This window comes from Hyperolius riggenbachi, chromosome 1, assembly GCF_040937935.1.
Source record: "Hyperolius riggenbachi isolate aHypRig1 chromosome 1, aHypRig1.pri, whole genome shotgun sequence".
Lineage (NCBI taxonomy): Eukaryota > Metazoa > Chordata > Amphibia > Anura > Hyperoliidae > Hyperolius > Hyperolius riggenbachi.
This window is the reverse complement of record NC_090646.1, coordinates 680,666,462-680,684,911: the sequence shown is the minus strand read 5'-3', so window position 1 is coordinate 680,684,911 and position 18,450 is coordinate 680,666,462. Positions and strand designations below refer to the sequence as shown.

Below are 18,450 nucleotides of genomic sequence, written 5' to 3'. Positions count from 1 at the left end.
GAAGCTGTCTCTCTTCAAATATGTATATACCTAACCGTACATAGAGAAAGGTACGGGGAGATTTTATGTATTTTTGGGTGAATATTTTGCCATTAATCTGACTCCGCCATGCCACTGTCAGGGTTTTTGGACACTTTGTACACCTTTTTTCAAACAAATTGTGGCTACAGAAATGCCTTGAATGTTTTCAAACTTTGCCTGCCCAGCCCGGAATTACAGCAAAGGATCCTGTAGACACAGGCGTTCTGGTGCCCTAAACCCCGCCCCTCAACTCTGGCCACACCCCCATATTAGGTAGGCATCCCTCCTCCCCATTTGGTAACTCCATTGATCTATGTAGTAGATGTGTCTCCCACCCCAAGTATAGGGAGCCAGATGTGCCTCCACCTCAGTATTAAGTAGCTCCCCACTGGGTAGGGGGACACTTGGGGAGAGGAGCCGCCTCTCGTACATAAGGAGCCTGTAGGCACGTGCCTACAATGCCTTATGGTAAATCCGGCCCTGTGCCTGCCATTTAAGTAAATTGGGGTTTGCAGGGAACATTCAGTTTTTAATTTTTCACTGTAAAATTTACAAAAGGTACACAAACAATGTTTGTCTATCCCGAGTTAGTATTATGGGTTAAACCAGGAAGTCCTCACAGCAAATCAGAACCTTACAAATATATCAGCTGATTAAACTGATCACATGCTTCTCATGAGTTCTCCTAGGCAAGGCCATCACTACTTGTTATAATTTAAGTATTATAAGTAGGCCTCAGTTATTTGGACTGAGGTTTAGGTAAAAGGCTTGTTCGCAGAGTATACCTTTAAGTAGAGTTCCGTGTGATGCAAGTAGAGGCATCTCAGTGTCTGCTTGAAGCAGATGATACAAGCAGATACTGAGAAGATGTTCTTAGTCCAAGGTCTTAGGCCTACACTGCCCCAGACAGATAGACTACGGGAACAATCAACATAGGCCATAGGCCAACATAACAATCTTGTATGTAGGACAAGGGGCTCATAGAATATTAATCAAGTAGGTGGGTATTATGACACCACGAGGGGTCTGAGCCAATTGTAGGTTCTGGGGGGGTGACTCAGATGAGGTCACATTTAACTCTTTCTGGTCCGTATAAAACCCACAGCCGGGTTACAGAGAGGCACTTTCTGTCCCTGTCACCGCTGGTCTTAATCTTTACTTATATATTTATTTATGTCTCGTTAGTTTATCTTGTATGCTGTATATACTTAGTTTAGACGTAATGTAGTATACACAGAAGAGGAACCTGGCTGCCAGGACTGGAGCCAAGAGCTGTAACGCAAAGACTTATTACGGAATAATGTGCTTGGCTAAAGATGTAACGAACTGTATCTGGATATCTGTTTACTGAATAAACTCCTCAACTCTGAAGACGCCTAAGAAGTTCTATCGCCTATACTGTTTGCTGTGATGAGAGTCGTGTTTGCAGCTCTTACTAATGAGTTGCTGGTGCCGGAATAAAGGTGTGAAACGTGAAGTTCTTACATTACTCAGTATTAGTTCCTGTTTTCTTTCCTGCAAGGCACATGCTGAGACTAGAAAATATATATTCAAGTGACCTGCATATTACCCACATCTACAGCATCATACTGTAAAGCTGACTTTCCTGCAATAAAGGTGTTTGTGGAGACCGTGTATTTGCAATGTTCATTTTCTGTGGTGCTGTGCAAAGTAAGAGACAAACATGCAGGGTCGCCATTGGCTGCTCACACATCATCAGGCCTGCCCCCCCCCCACGGGCCCACCCACTGGCTTCTGTGCCAGCCCACTAGCCATCAGGGTCAGATATGTACTTTCCAGTGCCCTAGGCCTGCTGTAATTTGCTCTCCTGCCCGAATGTGCACAGCAGCCGATAGTGTTCTGGGCATGCATACTTGAAAAATGACGCTGATGTATGACCGGTACTTGTCATGAATGCATAACACTATACTGGCGTTGGTTGCTGTGCACATCTGGGATAGGAGCGGAAAATTACAGGGAGCGCAAGTGGCCAGAGCATGCGCTGCTTCTTTGTCCTCTGTGCGACTGGCTGCAGTCAGAGCCACAGATAGGTGACAGGGAGTGCGAGTGGCCAGAGCATGTGCTGCTTCTTTATCCTCTGTGCGACTGGCTGCAGTCAGAGCCACAAACAGATGGCAGGGAGTGCGAGTGGCCAGAGCATGCGCTGCTTCTTTGTCCTCTGTGCGACTGGCTGCAGTCAGAGCCACAGATAGGTGACAGGGAGTGCGAGTGGCCAGAGCATGCGCTGCTTCTTTATCCTCTGTGCGACTGGCTGCAGTCGGAGTCACAAACAGGTGGCAGGGAGCGTGAGTGGCCAGAGCATGCGCTGCTTCTTTGTCCTCTGTGCGACTGGCTGCAGTCGGAGCCACAAACAGGTGGCAGGGAGCATGAGTGGCCAGAGCATGCGCTGCTTCTTTGTCCTCTGTGAGACTGGCTGCAGTCGGAGTCACAAACAGGTGACAGGGAGCGTGAGTGGCCAGAGCATGCGCTGCTTCTTTGTCCTCTGTGCGACTGGCAGCAGTCAAAACCACAAACAGGTGACAGGGAGCGCGAGTGGCCAGAGCATGCGCTGCTTCTTTGTCCTCTGTGCGACTGGCAGCAGTCAGAGCCACAAACAGGTGTCAGGGAGCGTGAGTGGCCAGAGCATGCGCTGCTTCTCTCTGTGACTGGCTGCAGTCAGAGCCACAAACAGGTGGCAGGGCAGTGCAATGGAGAGAAGCCCATCCAAAACAGAGAACAGGTAAGTAGCAAACATCCTGTCAGGACCCACTTTGGATGTTCTGACATTTATTTATATTTGCTGAAAAATATATGTATCTCTTTTGAATGCTGAATGTACATATGGTGGTGTGTTCTAACATATTGTCAGTATACAGGGACAAAGTCTGAAGAAGGCTTATTAGCAGAAAGCTTACTCTTTTTTCTTTTAAGCCAATAAATGGTATCATACTGATTCAAAACTATCTGCTTTTGCTGATGGCTAAATGGGGCCACACACTAGATGGCCAACCAACCAATCGACCATCCAATTAGATTATTTTAATCGAATTGGATGAAAATTGGTGTTGCCAAGTGCATGCCCGACCGATAAAGCGACCAATTTGGGACAGAAATTGGCCGCACGGTTGATTGCGTATGCTGGGAAATTTTGGGCAGAAGTTGGTTGGCCAGGTGCGCGACGGTACGGTGGCCGAATTGCGAACAAGTGACGAGACGACGAAACCACCACCACTGCCGCTGCAATGTATAAATGTATGTAGTGTAGTGCATTTATACATTACCTGTCCAGTGTCAGCCTCCACACGATTTCCGGCCATCTTGCCGGGTTCCGCATACACGCCGGCGGCACTATGTCTGATGTCACGAATGCGCATAGTGTCTGACGTCAGACGCTATGTGCCGCTAGCGTGTATGTGGCTTACCGGTGAGATGGACGGATGGACCCAGCGAGCTACTACAGGACAGGTAATGTATAAATACATTACACTACATACATTTATACATTTTGGGTGAAGCGGCGGGGCGGACAGCGGCGGCTCAGCCGATTCCCTGATGATTTCATGCTGAAATCGGACGGGAATCAGCCTGCAGTGTATGGGCATATTTGACTAGAGACAAATGTATCTCTAATCAGATTCGATTAGAGATAAATGTGTCTCTTGGTCGAATCTGCCCATATTCGTTCTAATGTATGGGCACCTTTAGATGGTTGCAATGTTCTACTGTTACAGGAAAGTAGAAGGATGCCAAATCATACACACTAGCATAAAAGTAGTAACACAGCTCAGGTGACAGTTAAGCAATGAAAGGGAAGCAAACAATATTTTTATTCCTGCAGTTCTCATAGATGGTAAGAGCTGAAGGACAGAAAATGAGTCAGGAAAGAGTTAACTGAAGCAGAGAAGAGATCACTGCTAGCTAGGAAAAAAGAGTCATAAATTAGGGTTAGATAAGAAAGTAATTAACAGCTGCTGGGGTCAGTGTCAAAGCTGTAAAAGAGGTGAAGAAACTAGCAGAGCTCACTGATGTTTGTGAATGCCTGCATTAAAACTCAGTGGAACTTAGTTCTTTCTGCTTTGTAATGTAAATCCCTGGTGTTTCTCACATCGACTCGTATGTCCATCATACAGAGGAATGGATCATCAGATGACAGTAAATGCTGACTGTCAAAACACATCAGGAAGTAAGAGAGAGAGAAGCAGGGATTGGGGAACTCTGGAATTCAGCTATTAGTGCAGAGCAGGGCGCTGGATGGCTGCGCTGCGGGACCAGAAGAGATGATTTACTTTGACATATGACCTCTTCTCTCTCCAAGTCCTGCCGCCCTTCTTATCTTATCTGATTTTATTGCCCTAGGCCATGGCCTTTGTGGCCTTCCCAGAAATCTGGCCCTGCTAGCCACCCCGCCCCTGTGCCCGCCAGTAAGTGCTTTCATAGGATAAAGGATACCTTAGTGGAACATAAAATGAAAAACAGGGGGATCAGGCATGTTTAGTGGGCTCTCCTCGTGCCCACTGCTCCCCCCTGTTCTCCTCCATCCTCCTCAGGTACAGCCTAGCGACAACCCAAACCTGCTTCTGGGTCAGGGTGGACGGTGCTTATTGTGCAGGCTCAGCCCAGCAAAGCGTATCCTTGTACGCCTTCACATGGCTCAGAGCGCTCTGTGCAGGTGCACTACGTAGTTGTGACATCACAAGGATACCCTTCACAGGGCAGCATTGCACAGTAAGCCGCGACCACCCAGACTCGGAAGTAAGTTCTGGGGGTTGCTGCTGACTAACGGAGGGGGCGGAGGAAAATGGGGGAACGGGGGGCATGAGGAGAGCCCACTAAACATGCTCCCTCCTTTTTTCATTTTATCCTTTAATGCCAGAGCATGGGGGGGGGGGGCAGGCTCCTCCCTCTAGTGTTAGTTGTCCCTCTTCCCAGGACCAGGCAGAGGTGAGAGAGGCTTCAGCCTCAGGGCGCAGTGTAGGAGGAGGTGCAGGGCTGGGCCGAGGCAGAGGCCAGAGAGGCTCCAGCCTCAGGGCGCAGTGTAGGAGGGGGCACACAACTCACTCAACTATCATTCCCCTATTGTGCTGAAAGCAGAGAGAAATAAGAAAAGGGGATACATGACAGTGACTGCAGCCAGATAACTAGAGATTAAGATATTGGGGGTTTGGGGCACTAGGTCACCTATTAGGCCCGGTTCACATTAACGTTCCCTGTCCGGATCCGTTAGATCGGATCCGGACCGTATACTGTACAAACGGTAAAGAAACAGTAAAGAACATTTAGGTAATTACTAAACTTAGGAAAGTAATTTGTTGATTGTAATTACTAATAATGCAAAGGCCCCTGCACGTCCTGTTACTGTATCAGGAGGCTCTACCTGCTGCCACTTTTAAGACAGGTGCTCTTTATCAAAGTGCACTTAGCGGTCATGCTGCATGCTGAGACACTTGGTTTTGGTCCTTGCAATATCTGATAATGCAAAGGTCCCTGCACATGCTGTCTCTTTAAATGTATCAGGAGGCTTTACCTGCAGTCACTTCTATGACAGGTGCTCTTTGTAAAGGTGCACTTAGCGACCATGCATGCTGAGACACTTAGTTTTGGTCCTTGCAATATCTGATAATATTAGCATGTGCTGTCACTTTAAATGTATCAGGGGGCTCTGTACAGGAACACAATTTCAAGAACGGTTGAATTTCCCTGTTAAACACTAAATTCTGATTCGTTTCCCTTACGAAAATGATCGTAATTACGAAAAATGATCGTAATTACGAAAAATGATCGTAAATACGAAATTCCGCATAAACGCAACATTTTGCGTAATTTCCCCAAATTACGAATTTTTTGATTACGGTCATATTCGTAATTTCGTGAATTATGCAAAATTTTGCACAATCGTAATTAGGTCATTACGTTCATCACTAAATTCAAGGGCACATACATGCATATGACACTCACTCAATGGCGTAAAAAGGTTGTGGTCTGACCGATGGTAGGTCAACTATCACAAAAAATTGTACGCACTAAAGCCCTTGCTGCTGCTCCTAAAAGAACAACTATTAGGAACAATTTTTAAATTTTAAATACATGCATATAAATGTATCGTATTTTTTTAAAGGACAACTGTAACCAGAGGGATCTGGAGGCTGCCATACAGTATGTATATATATATATATATATAGCATTTTTGCCTGGTTAGAGTAGGACTCACCAGATCGGGGACACTTTGGCGCAGTTGGTGAGCTTAAACGCGTTAAAGCGTAACCAAGAGCCCCTGTCACTGTTTTCCTGTTGTGTGTTGCAGCACCCTCTGTATTTATATATTTCTCATGGAGATTGGGGTTCTCCAGTGCTGCGTGCATGCTTTGCATAGTAGTGCATAAAATTTGGTTTGTGCTGCTCATCCCTTGGCTTATATTATTTTCCCCTGTGAGCGTGCATAACCACGCCCACCTCTAGCACAGTTAAAGAGACACTGAAGCGAAAAAAAAATGATGATATTATGATTTGTATGTGTAGTACAGCTAAGAAATAAAACATTAAGATCAGATACATCACTGTAATTGTTTCCAGTACAGGAAGAGTTGAGAAACTCCAGTTGTTATCTCTATGCAAACAAGCCATTAAGCTCTCCGACTAAGTTAGTCGTGGAGAGGGCTGTTATCTGACTTTTATTATCTCAACTGTAAGTGAACTGTTTACTTTTCCTCTGCTAGAGGAGAGGTCATTACTTCACAGACTTCTCTGAAAGACTCATTTTGAATGCTGAGTGTTGTGTAATCTGCACATATTATAGAATGATGCAATGTTAGAGAAAACACTATATACCTGAAAATAAAAGTATGAGAATATTTTCTTTGCTGCTAATCTTCTAGTAATTATTCATAGTACACAACCAATTCATTATATCATATATTTTTTTTCGCTTCAGTGTCTCTTTAAGCATATAAATGAGCGGAGCTCATAGTTCAGTTAGTAGCTAGTAGAAGGTGAGGTGTTTTTAATTTCATTTCTCCCATTTAGCTGACCCCTGGGCTTTTGGCATGGTTCCCACTAGAACGCTGATAAAAACTAGCATTTTTGCCTGGTTAGAGTAGGACTCACCAGATCGGGGACACTTTGGCGCAGTTTGTGAGCTTAAACGCGTTAAAGCGTAACCAAGAGCCCCTGTCACTGTTTTCCTGTTGTGTGCTGCAGCACCCTCTGTATTTATATATTTCTAAAGCTGGTCACTAACGGTCCAATTTCTAGTGAAAAATCGTCGAGTGATCAGAAATTCTGATCGGACGAAAAATCGTTCACTACACCATCAACTAACCAATCATTGCTTCCTATCTATTACGACCACCAAGAAAATCAAAATTTTCGTTCGACGAAAATTCATTCGGGCGACATTTTTTCACTCGTTCATAATCGATTGTGTCCACCAATGGAGAGTATTTACAACCAATCCGATCAGAATTTCTGATCGCTCGAACGATTTTTCGCTAGAAATTGGGCTGTTAGTGGCCAGCTTTATGGAGATTGGGGTTCTCCCCAACGTTTTAACATTAAAACGCTATTTAACGTTTTAACATAAAACACTATTTAACGTTTTAACATTAAAATGCAAAATAGCGTTTTGAACATGCGCCATTTTTTCCAGGCGCCATTTTTTCCTGCTCCCCACAGACCAGTCATAGTGCCCATACTGACTCCTCTCCACTGCTGAAAGTGCCTACAGTGGGCAGATCGGCGGCTATAGAGCAGGACCATGGAGCAATGGAGGAAGATGGCCTGGTGTGAAGCTGAAGCACATTTCATTTAGATCATGTGTTACTCTGACGCATAAAACATACATAAACATTGTTCCAGACCTCTTACATGGCAGTGGTGTTTCCTGATAGCAGAGTATCTCTGAATCAAGGAAAAAATAAAAATGAATGAAGCCCATGGTTGCTAGGTTACCTTCTCCTGAGTGTCCACATGCTGCTCGTTGTCCTCTGCGTCCCTCCTGTTCCGTCCCCAGTCCTCTAAGTATTTCACAGTGTCCTTCAGTTGAATACTTTTCTGGAAGTTCCCCCAAGCGATTCAGAGCCGTAGCTGGTGCGAGTCCCGAACTGTGCAAGTACAGCGAAAGTAACTGCTCGTCCACCAGAGCTTTCTTTCACTTCCCATGTGCAGTTCCAAACTCAGAGGAACTTCCAGAAGGCTTGGGAGGTAAAATGTCCGACGGGGGAACAAAAGGGACCACAAGTACAACGAGCAGCATCTAGACGCTCAGGAGGAAGTAATCTAGCACATTATGAGCTTCGTTCAGAATTGTTTTCCTCTACTTCAGGGATCCTTTAAACAGGATCTGCTCCAAACCTTCTGGTGCTAGATCCCACAAGGCACCTTCAGAGATCTTGTGGCCTGTGTGCCTCCATGGGTCAGAGCTGTTTTGCTGGCACAAGGGAAACATATTTTATATTAGCCAGGTGGTTTTAGTGTTTTAGCTCATAAGTGTATTTAGATGTTGCCCGTGTTACCTTCCTTCTGCTGGTCAGGATGGGATCTTTTGTTCTTAAGCAGCAACGCTTCTGTACTGACTGTCGAGTTCTGAGCATCTTGTTGGTGGTTCTTCCTCCCCTGTTCTGCTTGGTGCGTCTTCAGTTCTAGTTGGGCACTGTTCAGCTTTAGCCGAGTCTCCTTTATTTCCAACTGGGTCTTCTCCAGCTCAGCCTTGATTGCCCTTAGCTCATTCCTCACCGACACCAGTAGGTTCTCTTCCCTCCAGAGACCCCGAGTCTGACTGCTGTTCTCTGTCTGGTAAGTGGCTGCATGCAGGTGGTGGTCACCGGCCACATGGACATCTAAATAAGGAGGTAAACATGGACTGAATATCATGTTGTTTTACATGTTGAATGAAGGGTTTCCAATGCATATTCTTTATGAGATCTTATGGAGCAATATAAAGTTTTATATGTAGTTTATTTTTTTCTTTCTTTCATAGGTGGGGCCAAATGCACACAATGGCCGCTTTGTAACACGGCTTGCCGCACTGAAATGTACCACAAATAGCGACATTCACAGTACAGCAGATGTGTTCATGCAGAAGAAATATCATAAATAGGCAGCATTTCACAATAATAAGCAGAGTCTCCTCACCTGACTTAGGTGTAGGCAGGGCTGTTGTGCTCGGCTGGCCTGGTGGTGATGCTATGCTGGCCGGCCATTAATTTGGGCTGTCTTGCAATGATGTGTCAATGGGGCATGCTGGTGGCTGTGGTGTGTTTCCTTCATCTGCAGTGATGCTGGGCTGGCTGGTCGTGATGCTTATCTGACTGGCTGGCAGCAATGCATGAATTGGGGGGGGGGGGGGGGGCAGCGCTGGCAATATTGTATGTATATCCCTCTTCTGTGCCATCTATGAATATCCTTCTCTGTCCTGCCAGCCTGGCAGAGGAGAGGGACATGTATACAATGGCGATAGCTCTGCCCTGGCCCCCAGATGTTCCCCGAGTATACCCAGACCCCCCAGGCACAGTAGCACAGGGAGCGGCACCTCCTCCGTCCACTCTTTACTTCTGGCTCTCCCCCCCAAGCTCTAGTGTATGATTCATTCTCAGACACTAGGAGGAGAAGCCCAAAAGTGAAGATGTCTGCAATCTTGGAGACTTAGTGATTGTAGGTGAGTACTGTGCTGCCCGCTGTGTGACTACTCCAAGGAGGGGGATGGAGTTGGGGGCACCCCAGAATAGTCTATGGGGGTAGCAACATGTCTGTTAAACACAAGTAAAACCCATTTTTAAACCCTGATGAAAAATGCTTTAGCTTGTCATGTTTTCTGTGGCTGTTTTGCTTCTTACATCCATGTACCCTTACCCTACCCTCTACCCTTATGCTACGCACACACTTGCGATAACCCTTCCCCTACCCTCTACCCTTATGCTACGCACACACTTGCGATAACCCTTCCCCTAACCTCTACCCTTATGCTACGTACACACTTGCGATAACCCTTCCCCTACCCTCTACCCTTATGCTACGCACACACTTGCGATAACCCTTCCCCTACCCTCTACCCTTATGCTACGCACACACTTGCGATAACCCTTCCCCTAACCTCTACCCTTATGCTACGCACACACTTGCGATAACCCTTCCCCTACCCTCTACCCTTATGCTACGCACACACTTGCGATAACCCTTCCCCTACCCTCTACCCTTATGCTACGCACACACTTGCGATAACCCTTCCCCTACCCTCTACCCTTATGCTACGCACACACTTGCGATAATCCTTCCCCTACCCTCTACCCTTATGCTACGCACACACTTGCGATAACCCTTCCCCTACCCTTATGCTACGCACACACTTGTGATAACGATCTTTTACAAGGAACGATAATCACCAGACGAACAATATTGGAAGGATTGGAATGCAACGATGTGATACAGCAATCATCATAAACATATTGACGACCGTTCTCGCAGAAAAGAACGATAAGATGGAAATGTTGCGTATATATTTATAAAAAAAAATCACAGACATGGGGTTACAATAGATAAACATATATGATAGTTAACTTGAAAACAGAGTTTATTTGAAATTTGTAATGTAACAATCGTTACGGGCCGTGCTACACAGGAAGTACGGAAGCTGGGCACAATCTAACACAGGCGCATTGGCCCTTGTAACAATCGTGCTTGACAGAGAACTGTACACACTATAGTTTTGTAACGATCGTCGTTCAATATGATCCGTCCTGTTGGATTTTTTTCATCATACTGATATCGTTCGTTCGTCGTCGTACTTAATGATCGTTTGGTAAACTTCTTTCCCCGATTGTTGTCAGACCGATCATTAAGCTGCTGCTAGTAACGACCATAGTCGCAAGTGTGTACGTAGCATTATTCATTGTTTCTCAACATTTTATGGGTATGTACCCCTTTAAAAAAAACCTGTACTCACCAAGTACCCCCTAGCATAGTAAACATTATCACAAGTACCCCTTGACAAATATAATGTTATTATACTGTTATATACTGTTATTTATATACTTTTATCATAATACAGGATAATTGGTTCTAAACAATCTACAAACATTTACTATTTTTTTTAATTAGCTATAACACTGGTTTGGTGGTGTATAATAGCCTGAGAACCCCCTGGAACCATCAGGAGTACCCCCCGTGGTACACGTACCACACATGGAGAACCCAGTGTTGCCAACCTTGGAAATACATTTTTACTGACAAAGCACAAAAATTTTACTGACAGAACACTTTTTTTTACTGACATCTAATATTAATGAAATTAAATGTAAGATATCACACATGCGCCCCTTACGTGCAATACACCGGCAACCACGTGGGCTGCAAATGAGGAAGAAGAGTGCAGTGGCGGACACTGAACAGGTGAAGTATTAACCTTTTGCCGACTGCGTCACGCCGACGGGCGTGGCCGCGGCGGCAGCCCCAGGACCGCCTAACGCCAATTGGCGTAAAGTCCTGGGGCTCTGTTTTGAATGACATCGCGCGCAGGCTGCACCCGCATCTCATTCTCGGAGGGTGGAGCTCCGCCCCCTCTTCAGTCTCCGAGTGACTATTGCCGCTCGGGAAACTGTTAGACAGCGTCATCGCCGTCTAATTACCCGTACAGTGCTGTGATCAGCAGCAGCGCTGTACTGGGGACAGCCGTGTGACACGGCTGTCCCCTCCTGAGCCACGGAGGTGATCGGCTGTCATAGGCTGAAGCCTATGACAGCTGATCACAGGGATTGGCCGGCGTGGGGAGGGAGGGGGGTATACAGCAGGGGGAAAAAAACAACACAGTTTTTATTTAAAAAAACAAAACAAAAAACACACACAAATAAACAAACAAACACTGGGGGGGGGGGGGGCGATCAGACCCCACCAACAAAGAGCTCTGTTGGTGGGGAGAAAAGGGGGAGGAGTCATTTGTGTGCTGTGTTTTGCGGTCCTGCAGCTTGGCCTTAAAGCTGCAGTGGCCAATTTAATGAAAATGTGCCTGATCTTTAGTAGTGTTGGGCGAACAGTGTTCGCCACTGTTCGGGTTCTGCAGAACATCACCCTGTTCGGGTGATGTTCGAGTTCGGCCGAACACCTAATGGTGTTCGGCCAAACCGTTCGGCCACATGGCCGAACTAAGAGCGCATGGCCAAACGTTCCCCGAACGTTCGGCTAGCGCTGTGATTGGCCGAACGGGTCACGTGGTTCGGACCCGAACGCGCTCTGATTGGCCGAACTGTCACGTGGTTCGGGTAAATAAATACCCGAACCACGTCATATTTCCGCCATTTGTCTGTGGGTTTAGCTTTGGGTAGGCAGGCAGGGTAGTTCGCGCTCCAGCCACGCTAGCCAGGGTCCCCCCAGTCATTGTGTCGCTGCTGGGAATAGTAGTACACCGCTCGCTCAGCATTCTGTTTACTGCCACTCTGTGTACCTCGCTCAGCCACACTATATAGCATTCTGTTTACTGTTCTGTGTCTGCTGGGAATAGTAGTACACCGCTCGCTCAGCCACACTATATAGCATTCTGTTTACTGCCACTCTGTGTACCTCGCTCAGCCACACTATATAGCATTCTGTTTACTGTTCTGTGTCTGCTGGGAATAGTAGTACACCGCTCACCCGCCACTGTATAGCATTGTGCTCTGTGTCGCTGCTGGGAATAGTGGTACACCGCTCACCCGCCACTGTATAGCATTGTGCTCTGTGTCGCTGCTGGGAATAGTGGTACACCGCTCACCCGCCACTGTATAGCATTGTGCTCTGTGTCGCTGCTGGGAATAGTGGTACACCGCTCAGCCACACTATATAGCATTCTGTTTACTGTTCTGTGTCTGCTGGGAATAGTAGTACACCGCTCGCTCAGCCACACTATATAGCATTCTGTTTACTGCCACTCTGTGTACCTCGCTCAGCCACACTATATAGCATTCTGTTTACTGCCACTCTGTGTCTGCTGGGAATAGTAGTAAATCGCTCACCCGCCACTGTATAGCATTGTGCTCTGTGTCGCTGCTGGGAATAGTGGTACACCGCTCACCCGCCACTGTATAGCATTGTGCTCTGTGTCGCTGCTGGGAAGAGTGGTACACCGCTCACCCACCACTGTATAGCATTGTGCTCTGTGTCGCTGCTGGGAATAGTGGTACACCGCTTAGCCACACTATATAGCATTCTGTTTACTGTTCTGTGTCTGCTGGGAATAGTAGTACACCGCTCGCTCAGCCACACTATATAGCATTCTGTTTACTGCCACTCTGTGTACCTCGCTCAGCCACACTATATAGCATTCTGTTTACTGTTCTGTGTCTGCTGGGAATAGTAGTACACCGCTCACCCGCCACTGTATAGCATTGTGCTCTGTGTCGCTGCTGGGAATAGTGGTACACCGCTCAGCCACACTATATAGCATTCTGTTTACTGTTCTGTGTCTGCTGGGAATAGTAGTACACCGCTCGCTCAGCCACACTATATAGCATTCTGTTTACTGCCACTCTGTGTACCTCGCTCAGCCACACTATATAGCATTCTGTTTACTGCCACTCTGTGTCTGCTGGGAATAGTAGTACACCGCTCACCCGCCACTGTATAGCATTGTGCTCTGTGTCGCTGCTGGGAATAGTGGTACACCGCTCACCCGCCACTGTATAGCATTGTGCTCTGTGTCGCTGCTGGGAATAGTGGTACACTGCTCACCTGCCACTGTATAGCATTGTGCTCTGTGTCGCTGCTGGGAATAGTGGTACACTGCTCACCCGCCACTGTATAGCATTTCTGTACTGCCACTGTACTGCTGCCAGTCAGCGTGTACTTTAAGGATAAGTGAAATGAGGAAGAAATCCGGTGAAAGAGGGAGGGGCAAGGGAAGAGGTGTTTCCCCTGACGGTTCACGTACAGGCCACAGGGGAGCACCCAAGAAAACCCACTCAATACCGCCCATGTTGTCCAGGACAACAACCCTCACAAATCCAAAAGAACAGGACCAGATAATTACTTGGATGACCTCTCAAGCGTCCAGCAGTGGGTTAAGCAGCACCAGCACATCACGCACGAGATCCGAGTCCTCAGCCAGTTACAAGGAGCCAGTGGGCACAAAGCTGACACAACCGGCAGCGACACCACGCACACAACTGCCAGATAACCAGTCCGATGAATTACCTCAGGACACAATGGGGTATTCGCAGGAGCTATTCCCAGCCCAACAAACTTCCACCTTTCAAAGGTCAATGGAGGAACAGCCAGAAATGTTGTGCCCGGATTCACAACCATTAACTGTGGGAAATGCACCGCGCACTGAAATACAAGGCGAGTCCTAGTGTTGGGCGAACAGTGTTCGCCACTGTTCGGGTTCTGCAGAACATCACCCTGTTCGGGTGATGTTCGAGTTCGGCCGAACACCTGATGGTGTTCGGCCAAACCGTTCGGCCACATGGCCGAACTAAGAGCGCATGGCCGAACGTTCCCCGAACGTTCGGCTAGCGCTGTGATTGGCCGAACGGGTCACGTGGTTCGGACCCGAACGCGCTCTGATTGGCCGAACTGTCACGTGGTTCGGGTAAATAAATACCCGAACCACGTCATATCTCCGCCATTTGTCTGTGGGTTTAGCTTTGGGTAGGCAGGCAGGGTAGTTCGCGCTCCAGCCCCGCTAGCCAGGGTCCCCCCTGTCATTGTGTCGCTGCTGGGAACAGTAGTACACCGCTTGCTCAGCCACACTATATAGCATTCTGTTTACTGCCACTCTGTGTACCTCGCTCAGCCACATTATATAGCATTCTGTTCACTGTTCTGTGTCTGCTGGGAATAGTGGTACACCGCTCGCTCAGCCACACTATATAGCATTCTGTTTACTGTTCTGTGTCTGCTGGGAATAGTGGTACACCGCTCGCTCAGCCACACTATATAGCATTCTGTTTACTGTTCTGTGTCTGCTGGGAATAGTGGTACACCGCTCGCTCAGCCACACTATATAGCATTCTGTTTACTGTTCTGTGTCTGCTGGGAATAGTGGTACACCGCTCGCTCAGCCACACTATATAGCATTCTGTTCACTGTTCTGTGTCTGCTGGGAATAGTGGTACACCGCTCGCTCAGCCACACTATATAGCATTCTGTTTACTGTTCTGTGTCTGCTGGGAATAGTGGTACACCGCTCGCTCAGCCACACTATATAGCATTCTGTTTACTGTTCCACCTCCAACACCGATCGCCTGGAGAAGATGGTCAAGGACTACATGTCAGATGACGTAGCTGTGTCGAACAATCCATCTGCACCATTCAACTATTGGGTATCGAAGCTAGACACCTGGCACGAACTGGCAATGTACGCAATAGAGGTGCTGGCTTGCCCGGCAGCCAGCGTTATGTCGGAACGCTGTTTCAGTGCTGCCGGAGGCATCGTCACAGATCGGCGTATCCGCCTCTCTACAGAAAATGCAGACCGTCTGACTCAAATTAAAATGAATCAATCCTGGATTGGAAATGACTACGCAACACTCCAGGACCCCAACCAAGTAACATGACCAATGAACATCTGGGATGGTGTAGCGTTTCCGGTCCCTGTTTATTGAACCTCTCATCTGTATTACATTTATGACTGCATGGCAGCAAAAAGCATTGCTGCTTTATCCGCACACTTTTTGTCCTCATGCAAGGCCTGGGTTGTTGTGTCTCAAAAACCGTGGCCTTCTCCTCCTGCGCCTGCTCCTGTTCCATCACGTCTGCTGCTGCTGGGTTAGCGTTGCCGCGTGGTCCTTGTTTATTGAACCACTTATCTTTATTACATTTATGACTGCATGGCGGTACAAAGCATGCTATCCGCACGCTTCTTGCCCTCATGCAAGGCCTGGGTTGTTGTGTCTCACAAAGCGTGGCCTTCTCCTCCTGCGCCTCCTCCTGCTCCATCACGTCTGCTGCTGCTGGGTTAGCGTTGCCGCACAACCGGCAGCGACACCACGCACACAACTGCCAGATAACCAGTCCGATGAATTACCTCAGGACACAATGGGGTATTCGCAGGAGCTATTCCCAGCCCAACAAACTTCCACCTTTCAAAGGTCAATGGAGGAACAGCCAGAAATGTTGTGCCCGGATTCACAACCATTAACTGTGGGAAATGCACCGCGCACTGAAATACAAGGCGAGTCCTAGTGTTGGGCGAACAGTGTTCGCCACTGTTCGGGTTCTGCAGAACATCACCCTGTTCGCGTGATGTTCGAGTTCGGCCGAACACCTGATGGTGTTCGGCCAAACCGTTCGGCCACATGGCCGAACTAAGAGCGCATGGCCGAACGTTCCCCGAACGTTCGGCTAGCGCTGTGATTGGCCGAACGGGTCACGTGGTTCGGACCCGAACGCGCTCTGATTGGCCGAACTGTCACGTGACTACATGTCAGATGGCGTAGCTGTGTTGAACAATCCATCTGCACCCTTCAACTATTGGGTATCGAAGCTAGACACCTGGCACGAACTGGCAATGTACGCAATAGAGGTGCTGGCTTGCCCGGCAGCCAGCGTTATGTCGGAACGCTGTTTCAGTGCTGCCGGAGGCATCGTCACAGATCGGCGTATCCGCCTCTCCACAGAAAATGCAGACCGTCTGACTCAAATTAAAATGAATCAATCCTGGATTGGAAACGACTACGCAACACTCCCGGACCCCAACCAAGTAACATGAACAATGAACATCTGTGATGGGTTAGCGTTTCTGGTCCCTGTTTATTGAACCTCTCATCTTTATTACATTTATGACTGCATGGCGGCAAAAAGCATTGCTATATCCGCACGCTATTTGTCCTCATGCAAGGCCTGGGATGTTGTGTCTCAAAAAGTGTGGCCTTCTCCTCCTGCGGCTCCTCCTGTTCCCTCACGTGTGCTGCTGCTGGGTTAGCGTTTCCGGTTCCTGTTTATTGAACCTCTCATCTTTATTACATTTATGACTGCATGGCGGCAAAAAGCATTGCTATATCCGCACGCTATTTGTCCTCATGCAAGGCCTGGGATGTTGTGTCTCAAAAAGCGTGGCCTTCTCCTCCTGCGCCTCCTCCTGTTCCCTCACGTGTGCTGCTGCTGCTGCTGGGTTAGCGTTTCCGGTCCCTTTTCCTGGAACCTCTTCTCTGTATTACATTTATGACTGCATGGCGACAAAAAGCATGTTACCTGTGCAAAGAAACATGGCATTTTCCACATTTAAAAGACAGTTTTTCCTTTGAAACTTTACAATCAATTTTCTCAAAAACTATAAGCTCTTTTCAAATATTTTTTTTCCTCTTGTACCCACTCCCAAGGTGCACATACCCTGCAAATTTGGGGTATGTAGCATGTAAGGAAGCTTTACAAAGCACGAAAGTTCGGGTCCCCATTGACTTCCATTATGTTCGGAGTTCGGCGCGAACACCCGAACATCGCGGCGATGTTCGGCGAACGTTCGCGAACCCGAACATCTAGGTGTTCGCCCAACACTAGTCTTTAGGGGGGTTTAACACAGCAGTCCTCAAGAGGTTAATGCACGGCATCTGGGGGGGGGAAGGACACACTTTGATACATAAACATTTGAGGGATGCAACTGGGTGTTTCGGTCACGTTTGTTCTCGATTATCGCAGCCCTTACCACTGCACACCTGATTGAGCATGCCAACCTGGGATTTTCCAGCATGTCCGGTTGGTACATGCAACCAATTTGGGCCCGAAATTGGTTTGATTGTCATCTAGGCATGCTCTTGGTAGCACCGATTTTTATAATATCAATAATAATTGTCTTATCTGATGGTTGATTGGCCGCCAAGTCTACAGATGTATGGCCACCTTTAGCTAGAGCAGTGTACATTCCAGAGTGATACGTGAACTGATAAGCAGTAAGTGCTGTGATCTTCTGGGAAAGAGAGGGTTTTTTTACTGACACCACAAATTTTTTCATGGACTTTACTGACAGCCCAGATTTGTTGACTTTTTTACTGACTGTCAGTAAATTTACTGACGGTTGGCAACACATGGAGAACCTAGAGTCTAGAGGGGAAAAAATGCCTTTGAAACGTGATTCAAAAGCGATTTTCACTCCCATCTCTGGTATTGGAGCACAACTGTTCCAAAAATGCTGCTGGACCTGTATTTGCGATTTGACCTGCTGGTAAGTCATCCCTAAAAATCACATCAGACATCATGCAGCATCACATCAGACATCATGCAGCATCACATCAGACATCATGAAGCATCACATCAGACATCATGCAGCATCACATCAGACATCATGAAGCATCACATCAGACATCATGAAGCATCACATCAGACATCATGCAGCATCACATCAGACATCATGAAGCATCACATCACAGTAGAGATGGCCCGAATGGTCCGTGGTTCATGTTTGCGGAGAACCACAAACTTTTCCCTAAGTTCGGTTCACCCCCATAATGCACCATTAGGGTCAACTTTGACCCT

At 47.4% G+C, this 18,450-nt stretch overlaps 1 protein-coding gene across 1 annotated transcript in view; it reads right to left on the bottom strand.

Annotated features, from left to right (window-relative positions):
• Window positions 1–18,450, bottom strand: part of LOC137544546 (B-cell differentiation antigen CD72-like) — a 173,033-nt gene that overhangs the window by 140,186 nt on the left and 14,397 nt on the right. The window contains exon 3 of the mRNA XM_068265648.1: window positions 8,529–8,852. Within this exon, the coding sequence (XP_068121749.1) occupies window positions 8,529–8,852 (324 nt within the window). The remainder of the gene's footprint in view (window positions 1–8,528; window positions 8,853–18,450) is intronic.